At 45.9% G+C, this 19199-nt stretch overlaps 2 protein-coding genes across 4 annotated transcripts in view; one reads left to right on the top strand and one right to left on the bottom strand.

Annotated features, from left to right (window-relative positions):
* Positions 1–19199, bottom strand: part of DNAH1 (dynein axonemal heavy chain 1) — a 132646-nt gene that overhangs the window by 24880 nt on the left and 88567 nt on the right. For all 3 annotated transcript variants that reach the window (XM_035106095.2, XM_035106094.2, XM_035106098.2), the window contains exons 54-56: positions 13138–13248; positions 11923–12108; positions 593–784 (exon numbers count right to left, since the gene is read on the bottom strand). In XM_035106095.2, the coding sequence (XP_034961986.1) occupies positions 593–784; positions 11923–12108; positions 13138–13248 (489 nt within the window). The remainder of the gene's footprint in view (positions 1–592; positions 785–11922; positions 12109–13137; positions 13249–19199) is intronic.
* On the top strand, positions 5682–10281 carry LOC118080615 (HAUS augmin-like complex subunit 3). Its single transcript, XM_035106103.2, has 4 exons — positions 5682–6906; positions 8226–8668; positions 9210–9426; positions 9696–10281. The coding sequence occupies exons 1-4, from the start codon at positions 5683–5685 to the stop codon at positions 9909–9911; spliced, it is 2100 nt and encodes a 699-aa protein (XP_034961994.1). The 5' UTR covers position 5682; the 3' UTR covers positions 9912–10281.

The following is a 19199-nucleotide window of genomic DNA, read 5'->3' as shown; positions in this document are numbered from 1 at the left end:
TTCTCTGAAACGCACATGGTGAGACCTTGAAGCTCATATCCAGGCTTGAGCCAAAAGAAAATTAAGGGGGAAATGGTAGGTGCCTCCTCCCTCCCTCCCTCCCTGCCAAATACATCAGATATGGGGAGGTTGTGAGGGGAGGAAAAAGGGGCATCTTAGAAATCCCTACCCAGAGATGTAGCATATTGGATGTAGTATTTCTCTGAAATATATGCCCATTAACTAAATAAATTGAGCTTTACTAGCACGAACCAAAAAAGCTATGAGAGAAAAGCATTTGATTGACTAGATGGCAAGCTTAAGTCCCACAATTATGCCAACTACACTAGTACGGTACTTAGGCTTGCCCTTTTTCTTTTTTTTACTAGCCCTTGCTTCTGAGCTTTTAATAACAACTCCCTCTGTAGACTTTAGCAGACGAAAAGTTTATTCCCATGCCAGGAAGCGCTTCACCTGCTGTTGCTTCTAGATCAAGCTGTTACTAAAAGCACAGGAGAAGCCAAGGACGTTTTATTCTGGTCAGTTGGATGGGAGGAGCATGGAAGAGAGAGGATGACTGCCTGCCTGCCTGACTAACTACTATGGTACTTACCTTATCATATTTAAACAAGCCTTCAAGGAATTTCCCTGGGTCCTGAAGGAGGACTTTGCCAGGTTCCCAATAGTCATCTACCTTGGAACCTAGTTTCTCTCCTGCCACTTTCTTGGGCTTGATACCCTTCATAATGCAGACAGCTTCAATCACCATCTTTACCCCAAGTGGAGGACGCTGCATCGCTCGCACCTAGTTGGAAACAGGGGGAAAGAAGTGGATCAGTCATTCAGTATAATGTCACACCTGCTGAAGGGCATTCCTAACTATCCTGGACTTCAGTCCTGAGGCATGAAATAAATCAAAATTAGAATAGGGTCTTTAAAAGAGCACCACCATTCATAAAGCAGAGTGCCCTTCCTCTGATCATTGCCATTGTTGATATAACGCCATCCATGTACACAGCACTTTACAAACAAAGAAAGGATAGGTCCCTCCCCGCAAGGGGCTTACTGTCTACAAACTGACTCAAGGAAGACAACAAAGGAAGGGGTAAAACGGGCAAGAATACAATATTACTTCAGTGACATGTATTTAAGCTTAGTTACAATGGCATGAGGACTAGCGGGGTTCTGCTAAAGGCTTCGTGGAAAAGTAGGAGGGGTTTGAAGATAGGATGGCATCATGGGGACATTCTGGGAGGCTGCAAAGAGCAAAAGACCTTTGGGCAGCAGAGGGTGGCAGAGAGGGACAAGTGAAGATCACAGGCAGGAATGCATCAGGCTATAAGAATGAAGAGGGGTAAGGGACCATGCAGTCACGAAATTAAAAGGCGCCTGCTTCTTGGGAGAAAAGCAATGACAAACCTAGACATCTTAAAAAGCAGAGACATCACCTTGCCTACAAAGGTCCGTATAGTTAAAGCTATGGTTTTCCCAGTAGTGATGTATGGAAGTGAGAGCTGGACCATAAAGAAGGCTGATCGCCGAAGAATTGATGCTTTTGAATTATGGTGCTGGAGGAGACTCTTGAGAGCCCCATGGACTGCAAGAAGATCAAACCTATCCATTCTTAAGAAAATCAGCCCTGAGTGCTCCCTGGAAGGACAGATCCTGAAGCTGAGGCTCCAAGACTTTGACCACCTCATGAGAAGAGAAGAGAAGACTCCCAGGAAAATACCCTGATGCTGGGAAAGATTGAGGGCACAAGGAGAAGGGGACAACAGAGGACAAGATGGTTGGACAGTGTTCTCAAAGCTACCAACATGAGTTTGACCAAACTGCGGGAGGCAGAAGAAGACAGGAGTGCCTGGCGTGCTATGGTCCATGGGGTCATGAAGAGTCGGATACGACTAAACGACTAAACAACAACAAGGGACCATGCGGATAACTGAACAGGTAAGAAGTCTGTGCTAGATCTGGGAACAGTCAGGCAGTCTAGGAACTTAAGAAAGTGTATCATATGGCCAGCATTATAAGAGAGTTGAATGTTTTTTGACAACCAAGTGCTGGACTGAGGTCAGGGGAACAAAAATGAGGCAACGATGCTGAGAGAAGATTGCAGTGATTAAGATGCAAGATGACCAGGGACTGAATCACCTTTGCCAAGATGTCAGAAAAAAAAGGGCCAAAGGAAAGAGGGAGAGGACAGTGTACCTTTTCAACAGGGTAGATGGTGGTGTTATCAATGAATACTGATAGTGTGAAGGGGTTGGAACAAACAATGAGAAGTTTGGTCTTGGATGTAATGAGTTTGAGACAACAGCGGAACTACCAAAAAGAAATAACCAGTGAAGTACTTGTACATATGACATCAGATGAAAGGGGGAAATTTTAGGATAGCGAGGCAGAACTGGGCATTAGCATCATATACCTAGGTGGTACTTAAAGCCACTCTACAATGTGTGTAGGGGAAGAACAGCAGAAAGGCAAGAATAGGAACCACAACACAGGAAGGAAAGTAGGAGAATAGCTTTCTTGTATGAAAATGCTGAAAGAGCAATTAGGCATGTAGGAAAAGAACTCATTGAGGGCAGAATCATGGAAACTTAGGGCAAAAGGGGAGCCAAGCAAGAGAGAGTGATCAATTTGAAAGGGAGAATAGAGGTCAAGGGGAGTGAGGACTAGAGACCTTTGAATTTGGTAGGGAGGAGGTGGTCAGTGATTTTGGCAGGTACAGTTGAAGAGGTGAGAAGATTTGCAGGAGAGAAAACTGAGATACCAAGAGTACACAGCATACCCCAGTAGTCTGCAAATTGCAGGTAGATGAAAAATTGGACAAGAGATTTTATTTTTTTGAGACTAGTGGAAAGGATAGAATCCAAAGTACCACTGACTGAACATTCTGTCAGCTTAAGGATTTTTGCTTGTGGAATGGAATTTTTCCTCCTCCTTGCCATGCACCCCTTAAATCTATTCTAGGGGTTTCCCAACCCCATGAAGCAGAATTGGAAGGGGCATGGAGTGTGTGCAAGGGGGAGGGGGAAGAAGGGGACAAGTTCCACCGCACAAGCACAGGATGGGCTTGCTGAATACTACCCAGTGGCATGTTTAAATGCAGTAGTTTTGAAGGTGTGGTTCTTATTTCTTGGGAGGAGAGATGATAGCTGCCCTGAAAATGGCTGCTTCTTCAGGTTTTGAAACACCACCTCCTTAGGTTTGATTTCATAGCTGCCAAGTTATCCCTTTTTTAAAGGGATATTCCATTATGCTGAATAGGCTTCCTCGCGAGAAAAGGGAAAACTTGGCAGCTATGTTTGATTTACACGTGCCTAGTGGCATGAGGCAAAAGGAAGACTGGGTTCATAAACCTTTCATCATGTAGAAAAGAGAATTTCAGGACATGAACTGCAGTAAATGTTCAAATCCTAGGGTGGCCAGTTGAAAAAGACAAAGCTCCCAAACCTTTAATAGCTATGTAGAAGAGGGATGTTAGCAGCTGCAGCACATAATATAAGCAACACCAGCTGAAAGTCCTCCTTCTACATAACTATTAAAGGGGCTCAGTCTTCTTTTTCAGCAGGCCACCCTTTCAAATTCTCTCTTCTGCATATCCATTAAGGATGCAGGGCCCTGACCTTCTTTGTTCAGCTCAAGTATGAGGAACCTTTGGCTGTTCAGATGCTGCTGAACTAAAGCTCCCATCAACCCCAGCAAGCATGGCCAATGGTTTCTCACATCTGGTCTAGATTACTTAGTGTTGCCTAATTTATGGCACAATCTTAACCATGTCTACTCAAAAGTAAACCCTGTTGAATTCCATGCGGCTTACTCCCAGGTAATCGAGGTTAGGACAGTGAGCCTTAGTCACTCAAAGCTTTATGAGTGAACAATACTGTGCTTGGCATTATATGAAAACTGTCCCTGTTGTCGGATCTTTGAAGATGGTTTCATGTTTGCAAGTTGTCATTCAATGTCAGAACCACACTGAGTGAGAAAAGAACATTTGTGCTTTCCCCGGTTTAGATTATTGTCATCCTACCTCTGTGTCAGTGTGTGTGTGTGTGTGTGTGTGTGTGTGTGTGTGTGTACACACTTGGAAGCTCCACTAAATTTACTTTCAGGTAAGTGCACATTCAATTATGGATAAAACCACCTGATGCAAATAATGGCTGAAGTGTCCCAATGTTTGCCATCAGATGGCTAGGTAGGTATGCATGCAAGGAGAAGAATCTCAAGAATGTCTTTTTGGAATGCAATGGGATGAGCTCCCCTATTATGTAGCACTGGGAAAATACTGAGCATACTAGAACTGATTGGCTTTCATTGCACTGCCACTCATGAGCAGAAATTGTACAGACAGGACGGCAGTGATGATCAATACAAAAGGCAGATGTTGGATATAGGAGTACAGTTACTGGATAGAAACTAATCTTACCAATTTGTCAATTGGCTTCCGATATAGCTTTAACACAGCAGTTTGCAACCAGGACAATTAGCAGGCGCTAATACTTGATCTTTGTGCTGTGAAAAGTTTCCCCTACTGGTTTCTGCAGAAATAGGTATAAGAGAACTCCAGGCTACAGTTTGCTCCCAGGGTTACAGAGGTAAGTTACAAAGAGTGGCTAAAAAAAGACTACATGCATTGTTGTTTTGCTACTGCACCAGTGGGGTTTGCTCACAGAATTGCTGAGTTGGAAAGGACCCCGAGGGTCATCTGGTCCAACATCCTGCAATGATGGTGTTGCAAATAAAAATGCAAAGTGAATCATTTGGCTCACAGGATTGCTCCAGGGTGGTCATGGTCTCTGTGTGAAGAAGCTGGGGAATAGTATCCAAAGGGCAGAACAAGTATTTATGTAGGGCCCTGAAACTTTTCCCTGACCATGAGCAATCCTGCTTGATCCTCCTTTATAAGATTTAACCAATTATTATCTGCATGCTTCCAAGATAAAAGCTATTTTAACACCCAAATGCATGAAGAAAGTTAACACTAAAATTCTCAAGGTGTGGAATTCAGATAACCAATACTAGGGGTGTGCATCAGCTCTGTGTACTTCCCAGATTAATGAAGCAAATAGGGGTGATTTGGGTAAGGCTTTCACATGAGTGAATCAGACTGACTGGAGACTCTCTAAAGTCCCAAGTTCCTCTGTAGAACTGAGTGCCCCCCACGCTGCTTTTCAAAATGAGTGCTGCATTCTTTCCCAGGGGGAATATTCTGTATCCCCAACTATCCCTCTCTGAGTTGGGAGGAGAAGACTGTCTACTTGCCTGGGTTCTTTGCTGGGTAATATGCTCTTTGTATAACCCCCCCCAATGGATCTGCATACAATTTGGCAGACTTAATCAACCCTAGTAGGGCTCCTATATCTGCAAATTTCATCAAATTCTGTGAAAGGAGAAAAAATTGTAGCCATGTTTAGATTTTCCATTACTGAATGTACCGGTAGGAAAAGCAGAGCTTTGTTATTAGTAGAATGAATTTGATCCCCCCACAAAATGAGTCAAGCTGGAAAGATGGAGTGACTCCAAAAAAAGACTGGACTGCTTCCCAAAGCTGAAGATACAAGTCAAAATCTTATGGTTGGTGCACACCTCTATTAAAGGTCTTGCTTGTGCAATTATAGCATAGGTGGGCACAAGGGAGACCTCCCTGCATTTTAATAAGCAAGTTGCATCTGCTCCCTCCAGGGTTAGAAGAACCAGAACATGCTCTCACGTAGACGCTCCAGAGCTTTCCTCCTGGATACAGTTAACAGAGGAAGTGAGTTTGTGGAGACCCTGAAATTTGTTTATCCGAAGGCAGATGGTCTTCAGGAGAAAGACTTTGACTGGCTCTTTGATTGTCCTGAGACAGAACAGTTTCTCGAGTCTTTCTGCAACATAGTGGGGGAGGAGAATGTATCCAGTTCTACAGAACTGGAGGCCTATGAGAAACTGGTCATTTCTGGGAAGCCTGTTCTGGAAGGTGAAGCACTGGAACAGGTGTTAAAGACCTGCCGCCAAGCCTCTCAGCTCAGGTGTGCTATACAGGAGAATGACACCCTGCCTCTCGAGACACTTGAACAAGAGGTGCAGACCCTGAAGAGCCAATGCGCCTGTCGGGTAAAGCAGCGCACCAAGCTCCAAATTTATCTAGCCAGCTTGAAGCGGGAGCTCTGTCATTCAGCTGAGAAGAAAGAGAAAGCAAGCCGGGAGCTGAAGAAGGCACACCTGCGGCTAGAGCCAGAGAACTTTCAGAGCAATGATGCTCTCAGCCAAGCCTGTAAGAAAGTGAAGGAGCTGATGCAGTGGCACAGGAAGCCGGCAAGCAAGCGGCAGGAAGCCTCAATGGCAGCAGCGGACCTGGAACATTGCCTCGAATTGGAAGAAAAAGTCACAAAGGCTTTATTGGGATTCTCACCAAAGGTCTTGCCAGATGTTGTCAGCGATGTGGAAGCTGATCAAACAGTTCTGGTGAAAAGGGGGCAGGGAGACTCTTGGGAAAAACTGAATACAGGGTCTATGGAACGGCAAGCTCAGAAAGTGCTGCTAGATAGTAAGAGTACAATCTGCAATAATGATTCTGAAGGTCACATAATGACATATGGCACACTGAAAAGCCAAGTTCTCTCCAAGGGGCAGCTGGCCAATAAGAACGAGCCAGAGTTTACTTGTAAAGCTCTGCCACAAGAAACAGACCGAATGGAAAGTGAGAACTTCAGAACCGTTCAGGATGGTTGTCAAGGAGGGTTGAAGCTGCGGGGAGAAGCTGATGAAATGGAGCATCCCAAAGATGACAACCTGAGCAGCTATCAGGAAGAACTGGAGCGCATGGCATTGGCTTACATGTGCAGTCAGGAAAAGGCACTCGTGACCTCTGCAAACATTAAAGGAATTTCATCTACCTTGAAATGGGCAGGGAAGGCCCTCAAGGCTGCTAAGGAGAACAAGGTAGGTCACTAGCTGCCTGGCTTAAATAAACAAGGTTTAGTAAATGACAGTAAGCACTTGTAATACAAAAGTCTCTGCAAGACAGAAATGTGTTGAGATATACAAATAATAAAAGAGTGAGACTAATTCATCTGTTGCACTTGGTGAATGGGTTTGAACCACTAGACTGACATCTTTTTTTCACCTGTAGTGAATGCTATAAAGCTCAGCAACAAGTACTCTCTTTGTCACACAAGCCCCTGCTTGGCTCTGCATTCATCAGAGCTGGTGTCTGATTTTGTCCACCTCTGACTGTATCCCTCCATCAGGAGCCAACCCCTGTACATTAAAATTTTGTGGATGTAGAGGGCATTCATGAAGGCTGAAACTGGCAGGTTTGGGATAAGTGACATGCTTCTGGAGAGGAGGAAATGAATGACTGGTGGTGGTGGTGGTGGTGAAAGCAGTTTCTCTAGAGCAACAAAGGAATCCCTTGCTGGGGGTGAATGAAAATAAGAGAAACATTAGAAAGTGGGGCAGGGCAGGAGAGAAAAGTAAAAGCAACATGCAGTTTTTCACTTAAAGTCTGGAATGTATATCCAACATCTTCCCAATAGGGTTGCCAGACTCAATAGAGGACAGGACTTCTGTGCCTTTAATTGCCCTGCTCTCTTTTGAGTCTGGAAACCTTAAAGAGAAACCAGCAGACCCTTTGCTTGGAAATTAAACAAAGGGTCTGCTGGTTTCTCTTTAAGGTTTCCAGACTCAAAAGAGAGCAGGGCAATTAAAGGCACAGAAGTCCCATCCTCTATTGAGTCTGGCAACCCTAGTTCCCAACCATGAAGTCAAAAACTAATAGATTGGGGTGACAGCAAAAATCCCCTTGCAATGTTCATATTTAAGTGACATCTTATTTGTATATAAGCTGTATATAATGTATTAATTATGCTGCAAACACGGACAAAAAGAATGCTGCTGCCCCATGTTTTGAGTAAATTTTTACCTCCCACTTTATGGACTCTTGATTGCTAAGCTTCATAAAGAAAGCTTATATAATCACTGGATATCTAGGCTTAGAAAATCAGAACTTAACAGGTCCTCTGGACCAATCTAGTCCTAAGCTATTTGTATTGTGTTCTGCTTTATTCTCAGTTTTGTGAGTTACTTTTAACAAGATATATGGGTTTAAATACTATGATGTCATTCCCAATAGTATTTTAAAGAGTCCCATGGGATAGGAGAATACTTGCCAACAAAACTGGTGGTTTTACTTGCAAAGTTCATAGAGGCCTTCCAGAACTGCAGGGGGATGTGGAATTTAATGTCCTTCTCTTCTACAGGTGAAGGAAGAGAAAGGAGAACTGTATCTTCGTAGAGCCACTTTCCAGGAGCAGTTGTACATCCTCCAAAGGGAGGTTAGACAGGCAAAAACCAAAAAGCTTGTCCCTTTGCTCCAGACCAGTGCCCACCTCCTTCGCTTGCCTGTAGTATGTGGGGAACTCGCTTTGGAAGCCAGGAGACTTGGTCATATTTTATCAATGCAAGAACAAGCTGCTGGCCAAATGATGGTCCACTGGAGCCATTTGGAGCTGCTGTGGCTCTTGCTGATGCATGAGCAGAAGAATCTGCAACAGATGAAGACCCAGCTGGAGGGGATGGTGGCTACCTCGAATGAATCACATGCTAAATTACAGGAATGGCAAGCCTGCTTTGAGGATTCAAGGTTCTCTGTTAAGCAATGCCCGCGTACTCTGATAGACCCCAGTGATCTCACCATGTTACGGTAAAGATCAGATGAGCTATGGCAGGGGAAAGGTATCAAATGGCTGCAAGTGTTAGGAACAAGGAAATACTTCCTTAGGGTGGAATACTTCTAATGGGGCTCATTAGAAAAGAAAAATAAGCTGGTATGTGACTAAAATGAAGCATAACCTATTGAAGATAAAATATGTTAGGACCTTCTCGCCCATTTCTTTTATGCAGCCCACTAGAATGGGTGTTGGTAAAGAGCCATAGTCATTTATGCAGTAGATTTAAATCACTTTGAGATGAATCGACATATAAACTCCTAATTGTTAATTCAGCTAAACAACCATCAAGTCTGACTCGGGTTGAATCTTTCAAATACTCAAAATTCTCTCGCAGCAGCAGATCTACAAGAAACCCAGCACAGTCCTATAGTCACTCTAGTCATCTATAGCGCAGCCACTTTCAAAGTATATGGATCTCTCTCTTTTCTCGCTGTCACAAGGCCAAGAACTGTCATGGATGCAATTTCCCAAAGCTTCTAATGGATGCGTCTTATGTATTCCTTTCCTCCTTAGGCTGTGGGAGATGCTAAACAGGCACAGTCAAGATAAGCAACTCTTCCATGCCTATGGGGCCTTGGCAGGCTGGGGCTCCCGGTTATGCCAGGAGCTCAGGATGCTCAAAGTGCAGCTGGCCACACCACACTCCCAGCTTCCTAAACTGGAGTCTGACAATGAGGTACTTCACTGTTTGATGTATGGGGACTGCAACCAGCTAATGCTTCATGCTCAGGTAAGCAAAAGCTGTAGCCCATCATGTGTGTGAATTTTCCTTTTCTTGCTATACTGCATTATCTATTAATAATCACAAGAATAGACCAAATTAATGGCACACAATGATCTTTGCTTTTGCTACACCATTAAGTGTTGTACTCTTGGGACTCCTGGTCCTCCTTAAGTAGCAAACTTCCCTCCCTGTGAAACTTCTAAATGATGGAAAATTGGAGAAATATGTGCTGCTGCTTCTGAACCCCTATTTGTTTTGACACCTATTTTCTAAAGGGACTAGAAGAACCTCTGGAGCAGCTTTGCACCACACAAGCCAAACTCTACCAAATGCTAATGGACACCTTGAGTGAGGTGAAGGCCAAGCAAAAATCCTTGCAGAGCCACTTTCAGCAAACTGAGCGCAGCCTCTACATGCATTTCTTCACTAACCCAGAACAGCTGAAGGAGCTGGTGCAAGAAGCTGAGAAACAGACCCTGGCATTTTCTTAGGTGTTGGTATAATCACATGAGAGTAGTTCAGCAGAAAATAGTCCTCCAGCTTGCTTGAAGGTAGTCACATCTTATCTTCATCTAGACTGAATGGAAAGTCTCCTTAGGGAGAATCCTGTTCATGAAAGCTTACATTGCTATGTTCTCTTTGTAAAATAGACTGATTTGGACCTGATCCATATACCTGATTCTTCCCTACAATGACTTGGTAAAAAAGGCTCTTAAACTACAGTCTGTTTTTTTCACTTCAGAGTCTGAGTAAAATGTTGGAAGTAGTGATGGATGGGCGGCCTGAGATGTTGGTTAAAACTAAAAGCTACAGTGCATACTTCTAAGATGGGGCGATGCCCTTTTCTGCTTGCCTGCATATTTATTGTCTACCTATTTTTCTATCTCAATTACTGATGTTATTCAAAAAAACTGTGATGAAAGAAGAACCTGGTTGCACAATCAAGAAGGTATTGTTTAATGGTCAGGGTCCATTTTTTGCCGTCTTAAATTGTGGTAATACAAGAAGTTCCATGGCTGAAAATATAGTGTGTAACAGTTTCAGGTATATTGCTTGTTTTATATTGAAAACAACTCACTGAAATATGCTAATAAAAGTAATGTTCACTTTAATTTTAACTACTGTATTTGTTAAAGGGCCAACTAGCCTAGAAACATGCTAATGTTGCAATATAATTATTGAAACACAATCTCCCTTTACCTTTCAAATAGGATATGGTGACAGGCATTGCAGAATCCTGGTGGAAACTGGTCATAATAACTTATTATAGGAGCCTATTTTTAGATAATTTCATTGCCAACAGGATCCACACATTTTATCATAAGTTAAAATATGTTTTCCCCCAGAATTCTGAAGTAAGGTTATGGAGGGGCTCTCTTTTCATACACCAGTCAGTAGCTCAATATAACTGCATTTTCCACTATGCAATTAAGACATACTACAAGATATTGCACATATCTGAATACACCTATCCAAGGCTTTGGTGACCTGCTGCTGGCACCTGACAATACAGATGAGCTACTTGTTGGGATGGACACCAACTAACAATAAGTCTTCACATGCATAGCAAAAGTACACATCTAGAGCATTAAAAAATCTCCATATGACTCAACTCTTAAGATCATCTCTAGGCACAACATCAGTCAAATTGACAGCTGGCTAAATAAACCCAACTCTTGAACAGGGGGAACATAACTGACAATAGCCCCTCTAAATTTTCTGGAAGTGCCAGATAATACTAGTAACCCAGCATGTATCTTCAAATGTCAGTGAACAGAAAATGAGACAAGGATCTGTAGCACTAATTTTCTGCCTGTATTCAGCAGCTATCAATGTTTTTTCCAGCTAGGAAGCTTTGTAGTGGCTCAATAATCTATTCAAAGGGAGTTGGCCATTGAATTCAATAGGACTAACTTCTGAAATGACATGAACAGGATTGTGCTGCGTGATGTGATTTATGCTTTTACTTCCCTTACTCATCTCATCTAGTGAAATGAAGCTAGATGCTAACATTACCATAAAACCATTCGAGTCCAAAGAGTTAACGTAGTAGAGGGATGCTGCTACCCATCATTTCAGCCTCTCCAGCAAGTGCAGACTGCTCCCCGTCCCTCATCAGATTTATCATTTGATGAGTGAGGGGCAATGTTTGATCTGTGTACATGCATCTGCATGTCTGTGTATGTGATGGCCGGGATGTGGGTGAGAGAGCGTGCACACTGCATATGACCCCTCTGCCAGTGTGCAGCACCCAAAGGGTTGGGCCAAGGGCATGACATACCTTTGGCTGAAAAGAATTAGATTATTCCTCTTCAGGGACAGCTATCAAAAGGAATAAACTGCTACAACTCACTTACAAGAAAAAAAGTTTGAAAATCAGAATGGGTGGGGTGTTTAGGGGGTGTCACTATTGAACATGTATCCATGGTAAAGCACAGACTGGTATGACTAGCATTCTTGTTGAAAGTATTGCTAACAGAGTTGAGAAAGAATAGCTTTTACCTCTGTAACATCATTTTTATTGAGGTTCCTCAAGCTGGCAAGGGCAGCATCCAGGGCAGGCAGGGCTTCTGCCAGGTCCTTCTGTGCGTCATCAGCAATAGCCTGAGCGGTCTGAGCTTTGACTTTGGCTTTCATTTCCTCTGCCTGCACAGCATTCCGTGTTTCTTCTGCTACAGCCGTGTCTACCTGCAGCAGCACAAAGGTATCTGGAATCACAAATGCTTTCAGGACGGGCTAGAAGCACCTTTTCTGTATCAGTGAGAGGCCCAGTCTGCCTGCCATGGTAAATCATAGTTAACGGCTAATCCTAAACACATGGCTCTCACTAGCACATGGGGGGACGACGACAAACCACAACAGTTGTTTTAGGATTACATCTGAATACAGGATTGTGGCTTGTTTCACTCCCCAGCCCAGCCCCGAAAAAAAAGCCACAAGCCCACATTAAGCCAAAGAAAAACTTGGACACCAGATTAATGTTTGTTTGGAGTGAAGCAAGCCATGAGCACTAATTCAGATGAAACTTTAAGTCAGGGGTTTGTTTGTTTTCTTCCTGCTCACTTGGAAAAAAGCAAGCAGGATTAGTGTAGTCACGGTAAACTATTAATTATGGTTTACCATGATGTGTTAATGAGGTCATTGTTTGCCAAAGCATGAAAAATATTCAACAACAACCACCACCACCCAAGGGACATGCTTTTCTCAAAAGAGCTAGGAGCAGATACAGCTGACCAGAACTCTGAACAGGAACACTGCTGATACAGAATGATAGCCTGCAGTGTTTGGTTACCTGTCTCACTTGGGAAGTAGTATATGGTAGCTGCAAGTTCTTTATTATGCATGCATGGCTAAAGATAAAGAGACTGTCCTTCTTATGAACATGATTGTCTGAAATAAGCATCACACCTCACATAGCAAGGTTAAATATTTGGAGTTTAGTATAAAAGCCAGGTTTTGGAGCCAAAAGTACAAACCCAAATGGCACCCCCTTTTGCAGTAAAGAACAACAAAAGTTTTCTGTCCTTGTGGCAAATGTGTTGCCCCATTATTTTAACTGTGGGACGTATAGTGTGAAAACAAGGCAGAGATGCAACATGGGCATCCCTTTCTCCAACTTAAAGCTAACAAGGCAAAGTCCAGGTTCTTTTCTCCTTCTTGTTTTATCAGGGCACCATCAGCCTCTTTTGCAACAGTGTCTGAAGGCCTGCTGCGTACCTGTATCTGTTCCATGGTTACCAGCGTGTCTTGGGCAGCCTCAGCCAGCAGGGGGCGTGCTAATTCTAGCTCTTCCTGCATTTTTGCTACATCTTCTGCAGTTCGCAAAAGCTAGAAATAGAAGGGAAAGTCATTCTCATATTGAACGTGTCTAGAGAAGAGGAAAATAATCTGTTGCTACAACGCTGAAAACAGTACAGATAGTAAAGGGAAAACCTCAGAAGTAGCTTCAAGCTGCTTGAAAAGAGAACCTGTTGTTTATTCTGGGCTCCACCGGAAAGTCTCTTCTATTAATCAAATTCTAGAGCACAATCCAGTCCAAGGCACAGTTAATTCAGTGTCAGAGTTCTACGCAGGTGCTCAATTCCCCCACCAAAATCAATGGTATTAAAACAGCTTAACTTTTACTTGGCCCAGCCATGTTTTAAAACATTATTTTACCATTGCTTTTTCTTTGTTGTTATGCTGCCACTTTTCTGCATGAAAACTGGCAGCATTTCCCTAAGAGTAGCACTATATGCCCAAAGCTTGTTTCAGGTTGTGGGTTTTGTTTTGTTTTTAAATATAAAGTATAACGTGCTACTAAAAGTCTCAGTTTCACATAAGACCAGGGTGAACTGCACTCAGTAAAGGAAAAGAGAACAATACAGTATATGTGGCTTTATCTTCATTCCTTCTCTCTCTCTTTTATAGCCTTACACATTTACACAGTGAAGAAAAGGAGTCTATGCCAGCCTTCCCAAGTTGGTGCCCTTCAACTCTCAGCATCCCTGACCATTGGCCATGCTGGCAGAAGCTGATGGGAGTTGAGGGTTCAGCAATTTCTAGAGGGCACCAGTTTGGGTAAGGCAAGTCTTTGCTCACACCCCAATACAGACACATTGACTTTCACTAATGATATTTGGGTGTATAATGATTCGAGGTAATTAACACCAGTGACATAGCATTTACCTTAAATAAATAAATATAATTAGGCAAATCAGTTTTCAGTCAGCAAGAAAAATGTATCTGTCTGTAGGCATTTTGGAAGATGCATGCTAATTGATCTGATTGCTATCTGAAAATACGAAGGCTGCATGCAGAATCTTATTCCGAGTGTTTTTCAGATATTTTATTCTGCTGGATTCTATTCTGGATGTTTTTCAGATTTAATTTTTTTACGTGTTAAATAATTCTTTAGTCTTATTTTGGTAGTGTTTAATGTGATGCATGCTGTTATTCCAGTTATAGTCATACAGGCTCCCTCTCTGTCGAGCATCTAGAGCCTTCCATGTTGACCTCTCACTCTTCAGCAGCTGCCAGCTTCGGGTTCTGTCTCTAGGCTTCCTTCTGAATTCCCTCACTGAACCTACTGAAGACTGAACTCCCGACAGTCCTGAGCCTGGGGTAATATTCCCTTCAGCCAATCAACATGTTTCTGCTGGAATTCCAAACCCGTATGGACCAACAGGTTTGAAAGGAATGTCCACTAAATGACTTATCTTAAACTAACCACTTTGGATATTATTGCCCTGTACATAAAAGCTGGAACCTTGGCATGTATATATCACTGTCTTCTTAGCACAAATGAGTAACTTCGACAGTTTGAACAGCTATTTGGTAGATTACCATCAAGACTTGAATACTATGCATCTCAGAGATGGGGAGCCTGTGGCCCTCCAGATGTTACAGAACTCCAACTCCCATTATCCCTGACCACTTTTTACCTAATATTGATAGTTTCTCTACAGTAGGCTTCCAAATATTGACTTTCACAAGCAATGACAATGCTTTTGCAAGTAATCAGCACAGTTCAAGCTAGCAGTTCGATTCTGCCAACCTAGCAGTTCGAAAGCACGTCAAAGTGCAAGTAGATAAATAGGGACCGCTACAGCGGGAAGGTAAACGGTGTTTCCGTGTGCTGCTCTGGTTCGCCAGAAGCGGCTTTGTCATGCTAGCCACATGACCTGGAAGCTGTACGCCGGCTCCCTCGGCCAATAATGTGAGTTGAGCGCGCAACCCCAGAGTCGGTCACGACTGGACCTAATAGTCAGGGGTCCCTTTACCTTTACCTAGCACAGTGACACACTATACATCAGGCCCAAACTTATTAGTGTGTGGTGGTGGAGGGAACCTGTGAGGGACAGGGGATATCGCGAAGTCCCTCCCCTCCTGAGTTCAAGCCCGTCCCCGAGCAAAGGGGAAAGCAGGGAGAGTTCCGATTCCAGTGGGGAAGCAGGAAGTCGTGTCCGAGGCTCAGGCAAGGTAGAGGAGCCAGGGTCCCAGGTGGGACAGGAAGGGGCAAGTAAGGGGGGAAGACCCATCCCCCCAACTCCAGAATTACGCAGGAAGAGGAGGGGCAAGAGGATGGGTCTGCCAAAGCTTTTGTGTTGGAGAAAGACGCGCCAAAAGCCATTAGGAGGTTCTGAAACCGACTGACAACATCGCTCCGTGTAAATAGCAATGACTTGAGCACTGTAAATACGCAGCACCAATAAAAGAATAAAATGCAGAGCTGCGTAGCGTCGTTACTCTGAAGTAGTCCACTCCGGCCACTGTGACAGCAACCTCCTAATCATTTTTGGGCTACTTTGGAGTTGCCGGGATGAGCGTGTCAGAGGCGGAGAAGTGGCGGCAGATCGCTGAGCAAGCCCAGCTAGAACTGCAACAGCTGTCGCTGCAGGCGCAGGGAGAATTGAAGGCAGCTAAAGAGGAGACTAAGAAGGTCCAGGACGACCGGCTACAACTTGCGGAACAGGTGAGAGAGCTCCAGGAAAAAGAGCAGCATTTAAGGGCGGTGGCGGTAGACCTCCAAAACAAGCTGGATGCAGAGAAAAACAAGGCGGGAGGGGCACCCCAAGTCCAAGTGCTGCCAGGAAGGAGAGCCGGGACCCTAGTAAGCAAGTTCAATGGAGACCCGAAGGAGTTTCAGGGCTTTGAGACTGAGATTGTGTATGCTCTTGAGCTGCACCACGATGAGTTCCCTGATGATGAGCACAGAGTAGCGTTTATTGTGGAGCACCTTACAGGGGCGGCCAGGGAGTGGCTAAGACCGTTAATTGCAACAAGGAATCCTTGCATGAAGAATGTCAAACTATTTCTAGAAGGTTTGAAAACGATGTATTCGTCCGATAGTCATATGGACCAGACTAAGGAGGAACTTCATAATTTACGCCAAGGAAATATGACAGTTCGCGCGTATTGGGCGAAATTCACCATGCTGGTGCACAGATTGGGGTGGGATCTGGAGTCTGCCCCAATGCAAGCGGCGTTTTACTTGGGGTTGCATGAGGAGGTGAAGGATGAGCTCTCGAGAGGTCCAAAGCCCAGTAATATGGATCAACTGAGCAAAGCGGCTCTGGCGGTGGGGGTGAGGCAGGAATCCAGATGGAGCGACAAGCAAGCAACGCGCGCAAAGCGGGCTTGGTTCCCACGGTCGCAGGAGAAGCCACTCCCTCAACAACCCTTTCAAGCCACGCCTGGGGCCAGTCAGGACCAGGAACCCATGCAGATTGATAGCGCGCGCGCGCGGGCTTTTCAAACCCCAGCGGCGCCAAGACGCAAGGAGGGAAGGGGTGGGAATTGCTTTCTCTGCAACTCCCCCCAGCATCTCGTCAGAGACTGCCCACATCGCAGGGAGTGGCAAGGAAAGGCGGGAACGGTTGTGCCCTCCCCCACTGACGCAGCACCACAGCAGGGAAACGGGAAAGCCTGGCTGCAGGAGACAAGGGGCGGCAGCCAGGCACAGTCAGCAGACAACAGCCCCAGCCCACCCACCCGCACAGAGAGGAGCAGAGCCAGCCCACCCCTCCCAGAGCAGGAGTGGTTCTAGAAGTGACGCTCACGCTCCCAAATGGCTATCCATTGACGGTCCTCGCCCTAATTGACAGTGGTGCCTCAGCCAACTTCTTCTCGAGAAACTTTGCAGAAGAGCACCAGATCCAGCTTCTGCAGCTGGATTTTCCTCTGCACGTGGCAACCATTGACGGCAGAGAGCTGCTGGGAGGGGCCATCACTCATCAAACCCCCCCCATGAGAATGACGGTTGGAAGGCACTCAGAGACACTGGCATTCAACGTCACCACCATCTCAGACCCCCCAATCGTTTTGGGCATGAGCTGGCTGGCGCGCCACGACCCCTCCATAAGTTGGCATCAGAGATGCATCACTTTTGGATCGGACTTTTGCCTGGAACATTGCATGCAGCACCAACCAGGGGAGGGGCCTCCGATAGCCACGGTGGCCACCATGCACGTCAAAGGGGGTGAGGCGATACCCAAACCATACTGGGACCTGCAGGAGGTCTTCAGTGAAGCGGAGTCCGACCACCTGCCCCCACACAGGCCTTTTGACTGCCAGATCAACCTGGTGCCTGGGGCAACTATACCCCCAGCCAAGCTGTACGCCATGTCAGACCAGGAACTGGAGGATCTGCGCGCTTTTATCGACAAGAACCTCAAGCGGGGGTTCATCAGAGAAAGCAAGGCAGCAGGGGGCAGCCCGGTCTTCTGGGTGGACAAGAAAGACACGCAACAGCGCCGTCTTGTGGTGGATTTTAGACGGCTGAATTCGGTGACAGAGCCAGTGGCTTTCCCCATGCCCAGAGTGGATGATCTCCTGACAGCGGCACGCAGAGGCAAGATTTTCACCAAGCTAGACCTGAGGGGGGCGTACAACTTGATCAGGATCCGGGAAGGCGATGAGTGGAAAACCACGATGTTCACGCCTCTGGGCTCTTTTGAATATCTGGTGATGCCCTTCGGGTTGCAAGGGGGCTCAGCATGCTTCCAGGCCTTCATGCACCACGTCCTGGGGTCCCTACTCTTCAGGAAATGCTTGGTCTTTCTGGATGACATCCTTATTTACTCCAACGACCCAGTGCAGCACGTGAAGGACGTCAGGGAGGTGTTACAGCGCCTGAAGGAGAACCACCTGTATGTGAAGCTGGAGAAGTGCAAGTTTCACACCAAGGAGGTGGACTTCCTGGGCTACAAGCTGTCAGACAAGGGGCTGGCAATGGACAAGGACAAGGTGCAGACCATCCTGGACTGGCACAGCCCCAGGACGCGCAAAGATGCCCAACGCCTACTAGGCTTTGCCAACTTCTACAGGAAGTTCATCAAGAACTTCTCTCGAGTTACGGCTCCCATCACTGACTGCCTGAGAGGCAAGCAGAAGTTCAGGTGGACACCAGAGGCGCAAGCAGCGTTCTAAAGCCTCAAGAGGGTGTTCGCCTCAGACCAGAACCTGTTCCACGTGGTTCAGGACGCGCCCCTACGCATTGAAACAGATGCTTCTGATAAGGCTGTGGGCGCCATTTTGTTGCAACTGGACGCCAACAGAGAGTGGAGACCCTGTGCCTTCTTCTCCAGGAAGTTGACCCAGCCCGAGCGAAACTACACAGTTTTTGATCGGGAACTTCTTGCGATCCACGCGGCGTTCCAGCACTGGAGACACTTCCTGGTGGGCGCCAAGCACCCCATCCAGGTGTGCACAGACCACAAGAACCTGGAGTTCTGGAGAACTGCCAGGGTGCTCAACCAGCGGCAGATACGGTGGGCGGAGTTCTTCTCGAACTTCAACTTCTCCATACACTACATCCCAGGAGAGCAGAATGTCAGGGCGGATGCCCTCTCCCGCAAGCCAGAGTACATGGAGGAGGAGGCGCCACCAGCCCCAAGGCACATTTTCCCCCCGTCGGCATGGTCCTGCGGAGCAGCAGTGGTGAGCGAGGCAGAACTCACAGCACTGACGGCAGCGGATGAATTTGCCAACCGCATCTTCAGAGAACTGAGAGGGGGGAGGGAGCAGGCAAAAGACTTTGCAGAACGCAGAGGGCTGCTTTTCTACAAGGGTGCGCTGTACCTACCCACCACCCAGCTTCGACGTACGGTCCTCAAGCAGATGCACGACAACCCTACAGCGGGGCATTTTGGAAGGGACAAGACCACTCACCTAGTCATGAGACACTTCTGGTGGCCAGGGGTGAGGGAAGATGTTCGAGACTATGTAAGGGGCTGTACCACCTGCCAGCGGGCGAAGGTGGTCAGAGCAGCGCCACCAGGGTTGCTGGAGCCCTTAGC

This window comes from Zootoca vivipara, chromosome 2 (assembly GCF_963506605.1).
Source record: "Zootoca vivipara chromosome 2, rZooViv1.1, whole genome shotgun sequence".
Classification (NCBI taxonomy): domain Eukaryota; kingdom Metazoa; phylum Chordata; class Lepidosauria; order Squamata; family Lacertidae; genus Zootoca; species Zootoca vivipara.
This window is presented reverse-complemented; position numbering and strand designations above follow the sequence as displayed.